Raw genomic sequence first — 21,243 nt, 5'->3', positions numbered from 1 at the left:
ATGATGTCAGGTCTTGGTGGCCCTAGCACTCTATATATCATATTAAACCCTGGGTCCCAATTGATCATCATTGAGTCTGGTCTACTCATTTTATCAAACCACACTACTCAGCTCTCAGGAAACACTCATATTCTACAGTAGATGTCTAATCTTAAATATGTCATTGAAATTCCCCTGCTCCTAATGTTCAGATTGAAAGCTAAAGCCTTCTACTCTTTATTGTGCCTTAGTTGTGGCTATTCTTGACCTTTAATCTCATATTTGTTGTGTATTGACATTGGTAAGCTGTCATAATAATCTTGATAGAGTGGTGGTGATTACCAAGGCTGAATAACTGAAGCACTACAAAGAAACAGTACAGTGTTGTTTTCCATTATTAAATGATAGAAAATGAGATAAAATTTAAATTTATATTGAATTTTATATCAGAAAGGCTGATTTTTGTTTTAGTTACATGGTAACAGAATTAGATTACTTTTGGCAACCGTGAGAGATTAATTCAAAATGCTGGATCTGAGACAGGGTCATTAGTGCACTCACTATCTCATTTCACCACAGGTGACTGAACATTTCTACTCATGAATAAGATAAGATCAAGGTGAACAGAAAACAGAGAAATATATATATAGCCTCATAATACAGGTATTAAGCCTATATGATATGCTCAGATGTGCACGCTTTTGAACTTATTAGAAGATGTAAAACTCAGCCAGATGTGGAACTGATATTGGAGCCACTGCAAGATGACTGGCATTCTTTGGACAGAGAATACCTGGCAAAGCATCTTCTTGATTTATTCAATGAACGAGTCAAATGTCAGAAATAACATATGACACTATTTAATTGGACGTTCCAAAGGTCTTTGGCCCATTTCCATTAGACATATGATTACTTAAACTGGACTCATTGGTGAATTAAGTGTGGGAGGTAAGAAAGACTGTAGGAACTAAGAAAGTAATTGTAAAAGAGCTTACTGCTTTCAGCATATACAACTCTGGAATGGAGAGTGAAATGAATAATATGCAACCTAAACAATCCCTAAAGCATGCTGTTTCAAAGTTTAGGATGAATATTAAATTGGAGATTAGGGCAGGAGAAGACTTGCTTATTATGAAAGATAAGCAATATATTTAGCAGAAGAGATTCAGTGCTGTGCATTGTTGTAAAGCTAACCCAGTGTGACTGGACAGACCTGGAAGAGATCCAAGTGTTGTTCTCTATTCCAGTACAAATAATATAGGAATGAGCAATTTTGATGTTCTACATGGTAACTGGGAAAAAAGCTGAAGCAGAGAACATCCATATAGAAGCAATTTGATGGTATTATTGCATGACTGGGTAGTTGGTTCTGGAGAAAGGGATAAGGGTGTACAGATTCTGAGGATTTTATATATGCATGGGGAGTGGTGTTTGAATGGAGGGTATCACTTAACATATTTATATCAGATGTAGAAACATTGCTTGAGGGGAGTCATGAATGCAATGCTTTAATTTCTGTTTTCCATACATTTGTCCTAAATACTTTTCTATTGTAATTTGAATATCAACTTTTAATGGAGAATAAACAGATCTGCAGACAGGCTGTAAAATTAGTCAAAAACATAACATTTGAATTCTTATATGAAAAATAAGCCTATTTTTAATACAGATTACATGTTCTGGCTGTTTGTAACATATACTGCATGTTAGTACATCATTTTCTGATTTGTAGTACTTATTATTATTAATATAGTTATCTTTTTGTTCATGGTGCATCTTAAAAATAGCTGTTAAAATACCATAAAGAAAATCAGTAATTCCATTGTTTAATTAGAAAGAAATACTATGGCATAAATGGTACTTTTAGGGAAATGGAGAAATATTTAAAAATCTGTTCTTAACACAACTTTAAATCCAAGAATGGCATTAAAAAGTCTGTCCCAAAATGCATTGTTTCGAGGTTGTGCTTAACAAGAAAAGTCTTGTTGGTTTTACTAATGATGATGGATTTGAACCTTTCAGAACAAATGCCCCACTGTAAACTGCAAAGTATTAGTTGTGTGCTGCTGTGCATAGCTTTGTTTGTTTCTAATTGACAGTAAACACCATGGTTATGGAAAAAATTGTTGTGAGAAATATAAATAATGATGCACATAAAAAATGTAAGTTTAAAAAAGCTTGATGAACAAGTGCAAGTTAATTTGTCTTACATTCGACCTAACATCACAGAAGTGTGTAAAACTAACCAGTCATGTGTGAATAACTAACAGGCGAAATAACAATTTAATCCAATTTAGGGTTATAGAAAGGCGAAAGCTGGAACACTGGATTGACTAAGCACAATGCAGAGTAAGCCTCTAGATTAGGTGTCAGTCTCACACACACATACTTGGTGAATTTAGAATTGTACATCTTTGAGATATGGCAGGAAAAGCAGAGTAAGCGGAGAGCAATGTGTAGACTCCACATAGGCAGTGACTGAGCAGTGGTTCAGCAGCTCAGACTATTGTGGCACTAAATCATAGACCCCATTACACAGAGAATACTGCAGGACTCCCTACTACAGTAGAGAGCACAAGAAGCTTGTGATCAGTAAGCTTATTACAATAAATACAAATAATTTAAAGTTGATTTAAAATTGCTATGAATCACAACTACTGCATCAAAACCTAAAAATGTAAGTGCCTCATATTATGGGCTTGAATAAATATCTACTGACATGTAAAACAACATTACTTTTACTCACTCGGAAACTTAACCTTAGTTGATGGTGTCTTATTCTTTTTCCTTAGATATATTACTTAATTTTCTCTTTATTTCATTTACTGATGTTTTTTCTTCTTATCATGTATGAATACTGTTATGATTTGAGTTCATTTTCTCATTATTCTGAACTTTTTTTAGGATTTTTATTTTCCTTTATAGACTTTTGAGGTACTGATTCAATTTCGGGCACCATCATTTGCATGCATGCTAACATACACCACAAAGCACGTAACACTGAACATTGCAAAGTGTTTGTGTCCAAATGCAAGTTGTCAATGATACTGGCTCTTTCAAAAATCTAAGGTTTTCATTTGACAAAAAATGTAATACAATGTAATTAGTGTAGTTCAGAATTATTGACATGTATAAGGAGAAGAATGAATGCTTGACCAACATACAGCACATACTATTTTCCAGCACCCAAAATCATATTCATCAAATTTATGTAAAAAATAATAACACAGAATACAATAAGCCAAAAGAAGCCCAGACCCTGGACAGAAGTGGAATCCCCAGTTTGTAGTCTTCAGACAAAATATGTAAAGGGCATAAAGAAGATCCACTATAAAATAAAAGCTCAATTACTAAAAGCTCAGAAAACGCTGAAGTGACACAGCAGCACTGCGATAAAGCTTATTAAAATATAATTTATCTGAAAGAAAACAGCCTTCACTCAGGGGGATATTTTATCCACATGTGGAATTCATTGCCAGGACATGAAGTAAGCTCAAACAAACTGCTTAAGAATTTCAACCAGGAAGAAATGAAATACTGGTCATTGACTCTCAGAAGATTGTATTTTCCTGCTTTCTTCTTCCACTAATGGCCACCTTGCAATAATCTGAAACAGTGTGACTTGGCTGGTCAATTGGGAACAAATCTATGTCGATCAAATGACGTCTTGTTGTTCATTTCTTATGTCAAAATTGTATCCTGTGTCATGAGCCAATTTTCCTTTTGGGGAACCCGTGAAAAACCCTGTTTCTCAGGGATCAGTGTTGTGAACCTTTCTTACATTATTTAATTTGATAGTGTCTTCCTGGAATCACTCCACACCCAAAATAATGTTCAAGGAGACTTATATTTAATAGGTGGTGTTTTATTACATTACTCAGCACTCAGGGGAAGGGCATAGAACGAGATTGCGCAAGTAACAAAGGAAAAAACACTAAAAACAATCTGTAGCTGCCCTTCAGTTTAGCTAAACAGGCTTCCTTATCTCTGTTTATCAGCTAGAGTGGGTCCTTCATCTACCTACTACTTCTCCTGCAATAACAAAGATTTCTCCATTCTCACCCCAGTTTCTCCATCTCTGTTTCATAAGCTTGGTTGCTTGTAAGCCTTCACTCCATCTCTCTCCTCCTGAATAGGGACTTGTCATTCTTCTGAAGTCACTTTCAGACCAAATCCAAACTCAACAAGAGCAGACTCTGTTTAGCTAAAGGACATTAGGTTAGACTTTCCTCTAGTATTAACCAGGGCCATTGTACCTCTGAGCCCCCTGTAACTCTTAAAGGGCTAGGTCATTAGGACATCATCCAAATGTGTTTGTTCTTTTATGTGGGCAACAGGATCCCAGCTATGGTATTAGTCATCTATTGTCATCTAATGGCGCAGAAGTCTTTAGGAAAACATGCTGCCATCTACAACCTCCTAGGTCTTGTGGTCTCTTACAAAGCCCCAAGGGGTAGAATTCTATGCACACCAATGTATTTTTGTTACCTGCCTTCTATAGTTCAAACTGCTACTAAATCATTTCAAGTAATCTCCAATTTTCAAAAGGGTATTTTGTCACATAGTAACCCCTGATTTCCCAGACTGGCATGTTGAATGAACACCAGTTTGGTTCCACGGTTAAACATAATTGTGTATGATAACATATGCGGAAAACAGTTTTTTCAGATTTAACTGTTGTGATAGATGACCGGAGACCTTGCCACACCGGGACGCCTAGAGAAGGGAAGGACCGAGAGAGGGGCAGTTTTTTCCCCGGGATGCAAGAGGGCAGCCCCCCTGGATGGCATGGGGGCCCACGGAGCTTGGAAGCTCAACCCTGAGGGGGCCGTGGCCACCGCCAGGGGGTGCCTTGATGGTTCCATGGACTGAAGCACTTCCGCTACACCAGGAACTGCTGCCAGAACAGGAATCAGGTACACCCAGAGTGCTTCCAGGTTCCCATGCAGCACTTCCGTCACACCTGGAAGTGCTGCAAGAAGGCCATCAGGGAGCACCTGGAGACATTCTGGGTGTAGTATAAAAGGGGCCACCTCACTCCATTCAGGGAGCCGGAGTTGTGTGGTGGAGGACGGAGCTTGTGAGAGAGGAGTGGAGGCAGCAGTGAAGTAAAAGAGAAGAAAAGAAGGACTGAGCCTTGTGAGTTTATTGTGGCTGTGTTGTGATGTAAAGAAGGAGAAGAACATAATAAATGTGTGTGTTGTAGACATTCTGAATCCGTCTGTCTGTGTTCCAGGCATCTTTCTACACTGTAATAATTATTTGGACTGAACTACTTTGAAACAGATCTTTAGCCTTCTGAAGATAACAGCTTATGAATACTTTAAAGGATGTAACTAGAATGCTTATAGGAAAAAACCTGATGCTGAGTCTGCACAATACTCTAGTAAGATACATGCCAAAAAGTGACTCATTGAAATGACATTTAGCGTTTTTTTCCTTATCTGCCTTGTCCTTAATTGCAATAAAATAAAACACAGACCACTCCATTATTGTATGTGTATAAAGTTTTTCATTACATTCAGTTCTGTTTAAATTTACATGGTGATGGTAACTACACACTGAGCTAATCTAAGCACACTCTCTTATTCCTAACAACTTTTTTGAGTCACATATTGGGGAAATACACAGGAGCTGCCAGGAGAGTTGATAAATAAATTCTCTCCACAATGTCCTACGTCTACCCTCAGTCTCCACGCAGTGGGTTGGGTTCATAAAATTGCTGCAATTACACAGATTCATTGGTCAATTCTATGACAACCTCTAGCCTCATTTTTCAATAAGCCCTGAAGGTTCATGAATTCTCCCACTTGGGTCAGCTACTCACACCCTATAAATAAATATGGGTTTAAATGATTTGAAAATTATCACTTTCTGTTTTTATTTACATTTTACACAGCCTCCCAACTTGTTTGGAAATGGGGTTGTCATTGCAGCAAAGTTCTATGAATTTGCTTTTTTTTCTCATTGTTTATTTGATGTTGTCATGATGCCATTTGATTATTGATATTTTCATAGTTTCTGCCATTTTGGACTGTTTTCTTGTTGCTGTAGCCATGTTGCTTATTAACAACAACACACATGACCTGACATGTATACTACACATAACATCATAGCACTTACTGTATTTAAAATGTCAGAGTGCAGCACATGGCATTCATGCTTTAGTAAAATTTAAAACAATAGTGCATTTTTCTATTAGAGCTCGAGAAAATATATTGTTCTTCAAGAGATTCAAGATGGTGGAAGGCTGCAAAGGTTAATTACTAGGACCAGAAGATCAAATTTCTGAGTTGTAAAGCCAAGCAGAAGATCAAAACTATGAAGACTGAAGTACTAACAGAGTGAAGACACTAAGCTAAATCATAGTCAGATATTTTTTCACCAGTTAAGCTTTTAAATACTATTTAATTTGTTTGTCAAAACCTGTGGGCATATCAAAACTTGTAGTGAAAAATGTCAAAGTCAAGTTCAAAAACCATGAGTCAAAATGAAAAGGAAGTCATAAGTCTTTAACTGCAATAATATCAATAAAATCTGGAAGTCCATGTTGCCATTCTTTACACCATTGTCACATGTCATTCTCTTATGATTGTGGCACCGAGAAGTACAACCGAAAAAACTACACCAAACGGCCTCTAAATTGGCACAATGAGAACACGGGAAGATGCAAAATATTCTTAACCTTTATAAAAAAAAAACAAAATATAAAATTAGAACTTTGGATCCATGAAAACAGGTTCACAATAAATTATTTAATACCTTGAATTGTAACAGATAGTTAGTTAAAGACATCCGTTTCTCCATCTTTTGACTTTCAATTTTTGCCTCACATTTTTTTTTTTGCTGGTTCTTTAAGATCTCTTTGCTCAGACCCTCATTCAATAATTTTGCTTTATCCTTTTGGCTCCTTACATTCCAGTTACAGCAGCCTTTAATCCATTTTGAGTGGCCATTTTTCCACCATTGCAATAAAACCTAAATTTTCAAACTAAGTGCACTTTTAGGATTCACAACACTAGAACATGTCAAGAAATCACATTCTAACCATTCTTTTAATTTGATAAAACTATTGTCTTACTTTCACAAATATCTGACAAGGAAGCTCTATTCATAACCTGCTTTCATAACAAAAGTTGCCTGTGACATCACATTTCACTGACATGTATAGGAACATTCTCTACAGCATAGTGATGGGCAAAGTATTCCAAAGTTTATACAACCCAAAGTATAAACACCAAATAGGAAAAGGCTAAACAAAACATGAACACTGACTGTAAAAAAACTGCAGAAAACTTCACAAAATACACAGAGATATATCCTAATATTTATTAATTGTTGCAAGACTAAAACAATTGTCTACCATTTGAGGAAAAAGGTTTAAAGCTATATCAAAATAGAGTCACCACCAAAACTCAAAAGTCAAAGAAGTCAGTTCCTTCAAGCTAGGAAAAGGACTTTACATTGTAAATAACATTCAGAACTTGATAAAGCATGCAGTTGTATTAAATAACTTGGCTACCATGGCATTGCATTCATGCACAGCCAGTATCATTGAGATCAAAATATAACTTTGTGAAACGATATCATCATGCAACATTCAAACAGCAAAAAGTATACAAAAATTAAAGAAAAAAATAGTGGAATATTGTGATTTCTAGTTGAACTGTAACAAGTGAATTGTGTTTATTGCACTACTAAAGCATTGAGTACCCAAGGAATCCAAAAATAAAAGTGATAGTTAGGAAGTAAGTATCTTGATAATAACAATATAAATGTATTATTCTCCTTGCATATCATGTAGTAATTTCTTATTGGTGTTAAATTATTTAATTATTTTTTGTTTAATGTGCATTTGTACTTGCAAGAGCATCCTTCATTTGTGTTGTTGCCCTAATGGCAATTTCCTTTGAAGTGTGTTGACATTTTTGTCATTTTCTTTTCTTTTTGTGTCCCATCCTGACCTTTCAACAATCTGTATACACATACACTTTGGTGTCCATCTCAGTCTAGTTTTGCTGGTTATTTATGAACTTTCAATTATTAATTATATTTTGTTATTGCATTTATTCCTAGTTTATATATGTTCTTATTTTATTTCATTTTGTTTTTGTATTATAACCTAATTTTAATATGTGTTATTGTAAGTTATTTATCTTAAATCATTTTGACTCAAAGAAGAGAGAAATTTAGAACATTTGAACAATCTAGTGTCGCAGTAGGGGGCAGTAGTGCTCCCTTGAACCCTCAGGTACCACGCCAAACACCTGGTAAAATTGCCACAATGATTATATTTATTATAATAATGTGCACCAAGCACCATCCACTCCACTATATTCATAAATTACAATTACAATAACCAATGAATAATAATCACAATCCTCCACTCCCAGACGCGTTGCCCTCCTACCACCCAGCTCAGCTCAGTGTCTGGGAGTTCCCAGAGTCCTTTTATTCCTCCTGACCCGGAAGTCTTTCTGCCCAACAGTTCCACAAGTCCTTACTCCTTCCGGGTCAGGGTAAACAGTACTTTTCTTCACCCTGGAAGCCCGTCGCTCTTCCTGTGACGAACTTCCGGGTCATGGTGCCCAAATGAGTCCATTGGCCTCCCGACAGCGACCCCCAGTGGCCCCAAGGTATCCAGCAGGGCTGTGTATAAAAACTACATAGTCCATGAGGCCCTGCTGGAATTCGGGGCCCATATATGCTCTCGGGAGAGCTCCTCCTAGCGGCCAGGGGGTGAGGGCCGGAGTAAAATGCCGGCAATCCACCACACTAGATAAGAACATGCAATTCAATGCAACAAAGCTCACCAGTCCTATACACTTATTTCTTCCAAAATAACATCAAGTCTAGTTTAGAAAGTCCCTAAAGTCCTAAATGTCTACTACACTACTTGGTAATTTATTCCAAGTGTTCTTAGTTCTATGAATGAAGAAAAAAACTTCCTAAAGTTTGTGTGAAATTTAACCTTAATAAGTTTCCAACTGTGCCCCCATGTTGTTGTTGAACTTCTTTAAAAATTACACTCTCAATCCACTGCACTAATTCCCTTCATAATTTTAAACACTTCGAACATATCTCCTCTTAATCGCCTTTTGCTTAGACTGAAAAGTCTCAGCTCTTTTAATCTTTCCTCATAACTCATCCCCTGTAGCCCTGGAATCAGCCTAGTCGCTCTTCTCTGGATGTTTTCCAGAACTGCCATATCCTTTTTATAGGTTGGAGACCAAAACTGCACACAGTACTCCAGAGGAGGCCTCACCAGAATAAAGCTTAAGCATAACCTCCTTGGACTTGCACTCTGCGGATTGTGCTATTTAACCTAATATTCTGTTAGCCTTCTTAATGGCTTCTGAAAACTGTCTGGAAGTTGGCAGCGACAAGTCCATTACAACTCCTACATCCTTCTCATAAGGTATAGTTTTGATTTGTGCATTCAAAGCTAACATTTTTACTTCATATATTTAATGTTTTATATTTACTTACATTAAATTTCATCTGCCACAAATCTTCCCAAGCCTCTATGCTGTCCAAATCTCTGTGTAATGATTCACATGGATTCCAGATTATCTGCCAATCAACCTAGCTTGGTATCATATGCAAACTTAACCAGCTTTTTATTAATACATTATCTAAATCACTCATATATATTAAAAATGGCACTCACCCCTGTGGGACACCATTCTTAACTTCAGCCAATTCTGATAAGGTTCCTTGCAACTCTCTACTTCCTTTGTCTGTCTACACACTACACCCTGAACTCTTTTAGTTTGATGCCCAACCTCTCATCTTGCACCTTATCAAATGTTTTCTCAAAGTCCAGATAAATAATATCATAGGCACCACTCCTATCATTTCCTTTTGCTACTTCCTAATAGAATTCCAGTATGTTAGCAAAATGTGACTTCCCTCTTCTGAACCCATGGTGACTGTTCAGTAAAACTCTTGTTCTTGCCATGAGTTGCTCAACTTTTCCTTAATAATCCTTCCATTAATTTACCTGTTATTTTGTTAAGCTTACTGGCCTAGAGTTGCTTAGATTTGCTTGGAATTGCTTTTTATTGAGGACCAAGATTATAAGGCGATTCTCCTTTTTCAGGCAACTATACTTGGAATACAAAATCTTTATTAATAAAAATAGTTTTATTTTACAAGAACATATAGGAATTTAATCATCCCACTGTTAAAAAGCAATAATGGGCAACTGCCTTGTAATATGTGTATTAAAAAGCAAACATGCTAATAAATAAATGTATTAATTGGGGAGGCAAAAGTATACAGTAGATAAATATTATAGTAGTGCAACCTCTTTAGTCTGACTCATCTTTACCTAATGGCAACTGCCAGTAAACCTCACTCTAAAGTATTTTACAATTTTAAAAAGTGAATTAATGAATAAGTTTGAAGCTTAGTTTAGTTAGACTCTAAAACAACATCACATATGAATAAACGTGTTAACCTAAACATAGTGAAATAAAGCCTAACTTGTATTGGTCTTTTAAACTATTATTTAACAAGGCCCTCTGTATCACTGTGTTCACTCTCACTGCTGTCACTCCTGTCACCTTGGTCCAATGGCTCTTCCCAATGAACACATCTTCACTCATATCCAAGTCATTCTCTATGCAACATTTCTTGAATCTGTGAAAGATACTCTCCAGGCAAATTGTATCCCATGCATGCAGAACCCACTCACAGAGCACACAGAGGGCAGACTTCTGATTTTTCCCTACAGGTGTCAGCATGTGATTACAAGACAGGAGCTGCTCTGTGTAACTGTTGTGAAGACTGTCTTTGAATGGCATGTTGACTAGTAACTTATCGCTGGGACGTTATACATTCTGGTGTGATAGCAGATCACCATTCATGTTCCACACTTGACTTTGAATACATCAAAACTAACATGTTCCACTTCTTTTTCATTGTCCTTCATTGTTCTACCCACATGTCTGTCCTGCATCCCATCCACTATATGCTCTGCCTCCACTGAATCATTTTCCTGAGTCCACACAATAATCCTAAGTGGCAGTGTCTCCTTAACTTCAGTTTCGCATTTCAAAACATAACGATTATCTTAAAAAGTAAATAGGTCAGACAAAAACAATCATATCTGTGTTAAGTATGGTACCTCATTTAAGGAAAGTACATTAGTCACAAATCCATTTTACCTGATTGTTGGAGCTCACTGATGAAGCTTTAGGAATGGGAGGGAACACCACTACTTCATTATATTCCTGTAAAACAAGCAAAGAGCAGTTACAATTTCATATGCTTATTTCCCAGTACTTAAGTAAAATAAATAATCTGCAACACTGGTATATGAGGTTGGTTAGGGGGCCTTCAATATGTTATATCAATATACATCCCAAAAATAACTATTTAAAAAACAGGGAATAATCTTCCCTCTTTCACACAGATCAACTTATTTATATTACTTTAAAAATGTAAAACAAACAGTAAATATGAATCTCAAGATATGCCCATAGATATTTGCTTTACAAGACACAATTTTCTTGAAAGTGTTGTACAATAATAATAATCATATCAGAACTGGAGAATGGTCCAAGGTAGTTTTCCAGCAAAAAATTGGATAAGCAAGGTTAGAAAATGGACACCCGGAGCACATTACAGATTGATACACAGTATACGTGAAGATACATGAGGTCAAGTTAAAAATAATGAGGAAAAAGCAGGTAGAAAACATTATACTGACACTTAGCCAGCCTGCGGGAAAGCAGATGCCAGGGAACTATGCTTAAGGAAAAAAGAAGCTAGATAGCTTCTTCTGTCTGCTTAATGGACAAGGAGATGTGTACAGTTCTGTAAAGGAGGAAGATAACTGTTATTTACTAACAAGGCTATGACAAACATTAAGAACAATACATATGGAGAAAAAAACTACAAATAAAGCAGTAAGAAATTGCTTCACCAAATAAACTGATGAGGCACTTTGATTGCCCTGTAAGTAATTTATTGAGAAACAAAAATTCTGTTATGAACATTCTCAGTCATAACCATGATTTTCTCAGAAAGTTTATCTTAAGATCTATAAACATATGATGTTCAGTGTATTTGGATTTGGCATTTTATTTTACCCTATAACTATAGCACTATAATATTTTAATCTTTTCAAAAGTTAAAATTACTGTAACATCAATGCATACATAACCTATTCCATAATAACATTTATTTATTGTATAGACGATATTCATAATGTTATGACAAAACAATGTTATAAACTAATTTGATGTACAACCCCAAATCAGAAAAAGTTGCGTGGAAAATGTGAATAAAAAAATAAAACAGTAATTTACAAATTTCCCTTAACTTTTATTTCATTGCAGACAGTATGAACACAAGATAATTCATGTTTTTTTTGGTCAACATCATTTGATTTGTAAATAAACATCCATTCTTGCCATTCAGGCTTGCAACACATTCCAAAAAAAGTTGGGATGGGGGCAATTCAGGGGTAGTAATGAGGTATAATAACTAAATAATGATGTGATTTGAAACTGGTGATGTTAACAGGTGATTGCATTCATGATTCAGTACAAAAGCAGCATCGAGGAAAGGCCTACTCCTTTAGGAGCAAAGATGGGCTGAGGATCGCCAGTTTGCCACCAAGTGCGGGCAAAAATCCTCGAAATGATGAAGAAAAAGGTTTCTCAAAGACAGATAGGAAGAGATTTGGGCATTTCTCCCTCTGCAGTGCATAACATAGTGAAAAGAATCAGGGAATCTGGAGAAATTACCGTGCGCAGAGGCCAAGGGCGCAAGCCTAAACTGAATGGCCGTGATCTCCGAGCCCTCAAACGGCACTGCATTAAAAACCGCCATTCATCAATAAACAACAACAACAAGCAATATATGCTAATACTAAACAGAAAATTCCAAATAATAGGACACTATTTAGTCTGTCAATCAGTAGTTACAATGTCTCATTCAAATATGTTTATAAAAACATTAGAGTTTAAGCTTCATCTACATGACCCAGTAGTTTGTTCCCCTTGACCCTTTGGGAGAAAGAATTGCTTCCTCAATTCCACCATGAATGCCCTAAAGTTTGACTCAATTCCCATTGTTTCTCTTAGACGAATTATTCATTATTTAACTGAAAGAACTTTGCTGGATCACCTTTATCAATAACTTCAAGAATTGTAAAGACTCAGATTGGTCCCACACCTGCCATCTTTGTTCAAGGGTTAAGAATTTTATTTCCTTTAGCGTAGTTAGGCTTGTTTTTTAGTGTTTGAATGCATTTCCTTGTTATTATCTGCACCATTTCCAGAGTATCTACATCTTCTTTGCTAAATGGGGCAACCAAACCTTTGCATTATATTCCAGATGTGATCTTACTAAGACATTGTAACAAAGCTTCCTTGAAAATAAATTAAAACATTCTCGAAACTGCTTAATGCTGTTTCAGGGTAAGCCTGGCCTCATGTGTATGTATGAGAGTGCCCCACAATGTATGGATTCCTGCTGCCTGACCCCACCAGGAAAGGTGCTGGTCCCAGTAACGTAAATTTTGATTAAACTGGTTAAAGAATGTAACTGAATGCAATTTTAGAACAAATGGTTTCAGAAGTGAAAGGGATGAATGTAAATTTTTAAATATTGATACATACTATCTTTGCACAAGAAGAAGAGGGATATAGTAAAATACAGTAATTGAATTTGCATTTCATATTTTACAGTCAATAACTGCATATCAATAAATCAATCAATCAATTTTAATTTTAAATAGGGTTTCACACAGTGATTAATATCATATGCAGTGTCATTTTTGGCCTGAAAATTCTAGTAGAGCCATGCCAGAATTTTCCTAGATGTGTGCAGACCAATATCTATTCCTCTTTTGCTAATCACTAGTGAAATATGCATGTTTTCTACAATTGATCGTCTGTTAAACCCAGGTAACACAAAGGAATGCCCCCAGAATACTTCCAGTGAAACCTGTGAGAACATTGCTGTATTTTTCAATCAAAAAATTAATGATATTAGAAATAACATAGTATATCTCCCCAACACTGCAGAACCTCCAAAGCCCTGGTACTCCATTATAAACAAATTAAATGCTTTCACCAGGATAGATTTACCTGAATTACATAGTATAATCTCTCAAATGAAACCCTCCACCTGCGTCCTTGACCCAATACCAACAAGGTTTTTCAAAAAAGTATCAGGCGTGCTAATTGACAATATTCTTGACATAGTAAATTCGTCATTAGATACGGGGGTCTTCCCAGACTGTCTTAAGACTGCTGTAGTTAAACCCCTGCTCAAGAAAAATAATCTTGACCCTCTGCTTTGAAAATTTTCGACTCATCTCAAACCTGCCCTTCTTAAGTAAAATTCTAGAGAAGGCAGTCATTATGCAGCTAAATGACCACATCCATAAACATGCTATTCTTAATAAATTTCAGTCAGGTTTCAGAACAAATCACAGCACAGAAACTGCACTCGTTAAAGTAGTAAATGACTTGCGGGTAAATGCAGACAGAGGCCATTTATCTGTTCTCATCCTCTTAGATCTGAGTGCCGCATTTGACACCATTGATCACAATATTCTTAGAAATTGCCTTAGTCAATGGGTGGGCCTCTCTGGCAGTGTCTTAAATTGGTTTGAATCCTACCTGGCAGGTAGAAAATTCTTTGTGAGTTGTGGTAATCACATCTCAAAGACACATGATATCCGATATGGTGTTCCACAAGGCTCTATCCTGGGTCCGCTGCTGTTCTCAATCTATATGCTTCCGTTAGGTCAGATTATCTCAGGGCACAACGTGAGCTACCACAGCTATGCTGATGACACACAGCTGTACTTATCAATAGCACCTGATGACTCCGACTCTCTCGATTCACTAACACAATGTCTTACTGGTATTTCTGAATGGATGAATAGTAATTTTCTCAAACTAAATAAAGAGAAAACTGAAATTTTAGTAATTGGCAATAATGGATTCAATGAGGTTATCAGAAATAAACTTGATGCATTAGGATTAAAAGTTAAGACGGAAGTAAAAACTTAGGGTAACTGTTGACTGTAATCTGAATTTTAAATCGCATATTCATCAGACCACTAGGACAGCATTTTTCACTTAAGAAACATAGCTAAAGTTAGACCTCTTACATCATTAAAAGATGCTGAGAAATTAATTCACACTTTTGTTTTCAGTCGACTAGATTACTGTAAGGCACTCCTCTCAGGACTACCCAAAAAAGACATAAATCACTTGCAACGAGTGCAGAATGCAGCTGCTAGAATCCTAACTAGGAAAAGAAAATCCGAACACATTTCTCCAGTTTTGATGTCACTACACTGGTTGCCTGTGTCATTCAGGATTGACTTTAAAATTCTGCTTATGGTTTATAAAGCCTTAAATAATCTCGCTCCATCTTATATATCGGAATGTCTGACATGTTATATTCCAAATCGTAACCTTAGATCCTCAAATGAGTGTCTCCTTAGAATTCCAAAAGCTAAACTTAAAAGAAGTGGTGAGGCGGCCTTCTGCTGTTATGCACCTAAAATCTGAAATAGCCTGCCAATAGGAATTTGCCAGACTAATACAGTGGAGAAGTTTAAAACACTGCTGAAAACACATTACTTTAACTTTAACTTAATCCTGATACTCTGTATGTTCAATTCATCATAATAATTATTCATAGTGGCTCCAAAATCTGTACTGACCCCTACTCTCTCTTCTGTTTCTTTTTCCGGTTTCTTTGTGGTGGCGGCCTGCGCCACCACCACCACCTACTCAAAGCATCATGATGCTCCAACATTGATGGACTGAAAGCCAGAAGTCTACGTGACCATCATCATCAAGTCCTTCCATGAGAACCCAAAAAACATTGAGGACTGTTTGATTTATGTTAGGTAGATTGCCCAGAGGGGAGTGGGTGGTCTCTTGGTCTGGAATCCCTACAGATTTTAATTTTTTTCTCCAGCCTCTGGAGTTTTTTTTTTTGTTTTTTCTGTCCACCCTGGCCATCGGACTTTACTTATTCTATGTTAATTAATGTTGACTTATTTTTATTTTTTATTGTGTCTTCTATTTTTCAATTCTTCATTTTGTAAAGCACTTTGAGCTACATTTTTTTGTATAATAATGTGCTATATAAATAAATGTTGCTGTTGTTGTTGTTTACGTGCCTTTCATGTCACAAAAAGTCAAACAATGGAATTCTGGTGCCTGGTCAGTCTTAACTGGTATCATTGCGATCTAAACAGCCAATTTATTCTTCAATTATTTGACATCTCTCCCACCATTAAATATCTTGTGCATTTTGCATTTTTTCTTCCTGAAAGTGCAATTTATTTGGTTACTAGTAACTGGCTTGTGTATGGAAAATTCACATTTTTAATTAAGACTTCTTTGCCGTGTTTGCTTCTGAGTGGAGACTGAATGTTCTTCCTTTACTACAGTCCAAAGACATGCAGTCTAGTCAGGTAGCATGAATCGATGTTCAGATGGATGGATGGATGGATGCTGTTGATAGCCACAGAGATGATATCCCTAAATGATAGACATGGTTCTGGAGGGACTCTGAAAGATTGTATAAATCAGTTGATTTCAATTTTGAAAGATTATTATTAGCATGTTAAAAAAAAGCTCTCATCTAAATTGTATCTATAGATTTACAGTGTCCACAAAGATGACTGACACTTCATTCTGTCTGGTTAACCCATTACAAATAAATTAATTAACTTTACAATAGTCTGGAATCACAAGGCTTTACCATAACAAACAAATAGCGTCTCACATTACATTGGAGTACAGTCTGTATTTATTGAGTAAATATTATACAAAAGTAAGCAGAGTCAGGGCAAAGCTGTTTTTCAAAGGGATTTAACTAAGAAACTCTTTGGAAAAAAAGATGAGCACATTGTGGGGGCTGTGGCAGCTTTGTAAAGAATGCTTTTGTTTTAGAAACCTGGCCACTAACAAAAGAAGCAAAAAAAAAGTAGTCAGGTGAGCTTTAGCGGACATGTACTCGTGCACCACAGTCACTCAGTCTATTGAATGCTTTCAATTTAAAACCACAGAGCTCTACCCTGTTTACTTTTCAATATCAGTACCTTCAAGGCACACTTAACTTCATAGAAACCAAACATGCCATGGATAAAAGGCAAATAAAACAAATTCATAAAACAAAGTGAGCCTGCGATTTCTGAAACTAAAGTAGAAATGTTAAGAGTTTTGAACACTGAGAAGTTGACATTATCACTTTCTCAGTGAAAAGTCAAGTAAGGTTTGAGAAGGAAGTGAACATGATGCCAACTGCAATCATTTTTTTATACATCGGAGAGGACTGGCACTTGCTTTGTCCTAAACACCTGAGCCAGAACTTATGTTATACTTTTTGGATTTCTGACACTCAGCTATATGATGTTCAATATGTTATAGGAGGAAGGCATGCTGCTATAACCTCAGGATGGTTAATGAAAGTTAATTTGAACTTTTTCTCTTCCCTTTTAAGTTTGTTTAAAATATTAGAATATCCTTTATTTTAAAAGATACCTGGTAAAAGGCTGCTGCTATATAACCCACCCTCAAAACAGCTTTGGGAAATTGTAGCCAGTAAATTTTTAAGTACACCTGTACCTGCACTATTTAAAATATGTTATCAATAATCTGGATAATAGTGTCACACATGGATGGAAGACAGTCCAAAGCAGTAAACAGGAGCTTATCCTGAATAAATCACAAGTATGCAGTACAAATGTAATTCATACATATAAGGTAAAATCTGCATGAACTGAACAATCAACCAACCACAGAAAATCTTCTAGGTGGAACGTACACTATGGACATTAGCACTGTGAGGTTGTGATGTAGTCTGCCAATGCTGTGTCATTGATTAACCTTTATTAAAAATCCTGCCTCTCCTAACATTATGAGTCCTACAATTCTATTTACACAGCAATTAAGCATTAAATACAAAATAAAAGGTTTCACATAATGCATTGTGTAAAGAAAAGATAAGTTGATGCATACAAAATGAACTTAACATAAGCTATATGCTTAAGATGGGTAGCAAACATTTAGATAGATAGATAGATAGATAGATAGATAGATAGATAGATAGATAGATAGATAGATAGATAGATAGATAGATAGATAGATAGATAGATAGTCACTTACTTTTCGTTTCTTTTTGGTGACTCGCGCATTAGAATAGTAGGTCCACATTATGTCAAATCCGTGAAGCCTCCCAGTCAAGGATCCATGGAAGAGGCGACTGCGAGTTGTCTCCGCGTCTCCCTGCTTGTCAATGCGAAGCCTCGTGGCTTCTGTCGATGCTGACACTTGCAGACAGGGCTAGGCGGCGCATCGCAGTTCCTCTCGTACTTTGTTAGTAAACTGCTGCACCCTGGATACTGAGCGCGGGCTGAGTCACACAGGTGTCGATCGGATTAGAAGGAGGAATGTGACGGCCGATTGGGAACAGGGGGGCGTGTTGTAGTGAGTGGACTTTCCTGACAATCTACCAAGCGACTAATATCCTGTTTATGGAGAACTAGCAATGTTTTGGACCTACCTACATAGTCTATATATTCTATAGATAGCATACCCTTACAGTGCAGTGTAATCACGCCATTTTTTATAAAATGACATTCTTGTACCTGACTATAAATAGGCTGCGGTGATATTTTAGCTTGAAAAGATTTTAGACGATTGTTTAAACCTTCAGATCTTATTTTACCTGGGGGCTACAACGATCTAATCACTATGAAGTGGCTTTGTTGAATAACACTCATTTAAGACAGAATCCCTCTGTCCGTTTGTATTCTTGCTATAGTATCGCAATGCACCAAGTAAGATGTGCTGTGACTGGTCCTGGACAGAATGCCATGTTTGAGGCAGGGAACACTTGCCCACACACCGATATTCACTCACTTCTTGGCGTTGGAAGTCAAATTAAATCAATATTTTTGAATAGGGTATGGTACGCGATTTTCTTATTGAAGCTTGTGCCATTCTAAAGATATCGTGCAAAATCTACACAGAAGGCTCTCCGGCTAGCAATTGACCTTAAATAGGATTACAATGCTCTGGCAAGCCGTCCAAGGTTCGTCTCCGTCTAGTGCTCCCGGGCAGACACCAATACCCTGTGAACTACAACGGCATAAGCGGGTTATGCAAATGGTTGGATAAACAAACGTGCACGAGATTGCACCTGGCAAGACGTTATATGAATTACATTAACATACTGTACTGTTTGAAGGTATCGGCTGTATCAAGAGTAAATAAACTATACATTTTCTGAACCCATTTAATGCAATTCGGGTTGCAATACCTATCCCGCTCGTGTTACGGAGCTGCCGGCCCAGGATAAAACGCCAGCCAATCAAAGCAGAGACATTTGGTCAGTGGCCCAAAAGAGCAGAGGGGACACTATTATAGGACAGGATTTGATGCATTATACACAGTGGTCCTCATGTGTGAGTCAAGAGGTCAGCAAGCTTACAGTAATCACGGACAAATTCGGGGGCTGGTTGAAGCCTGGGACTTTGAAATGCAAATTCAGCACTATTGGATGGAAATCTTAGTATTTTCATAAAAAATACATTTCACAAAATAAATCTGAAAAACACAGCATTATTCTAACATGTGATTGTCGAACTCAAGTAGTCAGCTGTTAGATATGAGTTTAGCAAAATGGTTCTTGGTCCGAAACACTGAATGCCTGCATGGGAGTATCTTGGACGCATTATACTTTATTTATTGAAAATATGAATACGTATAGCTTCAATGGCATTAAAATTTTAAGAATCAATGCAAAAAACAACTGTGCGCAACTGCAGATCATGCTTGATTAGCAGAATGGACAAACCCCCTTTACTAAGTACCTTATTTTCGAGATATAACACCTTTAAACTTAAAGAATGGGCAAATAAAATAAATATTATCTTTCAACACCATATGTAATATCTTTTGTCTTAAGTGCAAGCGTAAGCCCCCAAAAAAAAAAAAATTATACTTCAGAAACTGTTTCTATGATACACACAAGGCAGAAGGCAGTGAGAGAGTGACTGCAAGCAAACTTAATTACGAATTTATTCTAACGAAGATACATTTAAAAATAAATCATGGATAATTAATTTTATCAAACCCAGCATAGGAATGAATCCCAAGCTGTGCGTGAAAAAAACAAACCGAACCCAGCCTAGAACCGTCGTGCTCGGGTATTGCACACCTCGCTGTCAGGTAGCCAGGTGAACAATTAGGTGGTGAGTTTGTCGGATTACAACCTTAGAGAAGAGAAACAGCAAAAATAAAGGGGAAAAAAACAAAAAACAAAAATACTTTGTCAAACACAATGTCCTTACAGCGACGCCCCCTGGTATGTTACTTTTTGTACAGTCCTTCTGAAATAATCAGTGCATCTTCTCATTGTGCTTTTTATCATCTGCTTCTTGCAATGAATGGGAGAATATCACTCTTACTTGGAGGAGATCCCTTGGGCGGTGGACCAATGAGGACAAAGAGAGCACTAGGGCTTACGCCGCTGTAGCCATTCCAGCACTCTGCTCATCTGATGATCGCGGGTCCCACAGATACACAAAAGCGGTGGACAACACGCATGCTAGGCTGCTGATGCTGACGCTTATACACTTTTCATTGGTATTTAACTCTACCAGATGTCATATTTTAGGAACTTCGTTTATTCCTGTTTTTGCTTTAGTTTTAATATTGTGTACTTTTTAACAGAATGAAATTGGTAACATTTCTGATCTTCTTACAGTAGTTGTAGAGTTTGTTTTCCTTCGCCATCATACGCTTACAAATTATTGTGTGAGTGCTCTTTTTTGTTATTGTTAGTCTCTTTTAGAAAAAGATGACAACCAGAACCGCTCAATCTTAGGCGACATAGGAGGTCCGCGGTCGTAGAAGTTTGGTAATAATGTCCGCGGTATGGACACATAGGGGGGCGCACTCCTGGCTACGACAGGGACGCGGGGACAATAACCCGGTCGTCAAATAATGATGATCATGAATGGGCGCCGTTTGTGAAAGTTTGACGTGCGCACGTTCCGTACACCAAGGAGCGTTTGGGGATGGGGATAGGCAGACACACAGCCACAACTTTTCCACACACACACACACAACGTCGAAATCTATGGACAACGAAGGGCGGCGTCCGTCAACCACGTCTTCGGCCCCAAAGAGGCTTGGACCGGCACTGATTACACATGCCATGGTTTCGTGGAGATATGACGATACTTTCTTGCAAATAAATGTATTT

General features: G+C 37.0%; 1 protein-coding gene across 2 annotated transcripts in view; it reads right to left on the bottom strand.

Annotated features, from left to right (window-relative positions):
• The window catches only part of LOC120527534, a 154,450-nt gene that overhangs the window by 113,391 nt on the left and 19,816 nt on the right, over positions 1-21,243 (bottom strand). The window contains exons 1-2 of one of the 2 annotated variants that reach the window (XM_039751043.1): positions 18,138-18,302; positions 11,151-11,216 (exon numbers count right to left, since the gene is read on the bottom strand). In XM_039751043.1, coding sequence (XP_039606977.1) covers positions 11,151-11,216; positions 18,138-18,185 — 114 coding nt within the window. In that variant the 5' untranslated portion in view covers positions 18,186-18,302. Of the gene's footprint in view, positions 1-11,150; positions 11,217-18,137; positions 18,303-21,243 lie in introns of those variants that run through there. The other variant, XM_039751042.1, reaches the window with a different exon arrangement.

Source organism: Polypterus senegalus, chromosome 4, assembly GCF_016835505.1.
Source record: "Polypterus senegalus isolate Bchr_013 chromosome 4, ASM1683550v1, whole genome shotgun sequence".
In the NCBI taxonomy this organism is placed as follows: domain Eukaryota; kingdom Metazoa; phylum Chordata; class Cladistia; order Polypteriformes; family Polypteridae; genus Polypterus; species Polypterus senegalus.
This window is presented reverse-complemented; position numbering and strand designations above follow the sequence as displayed.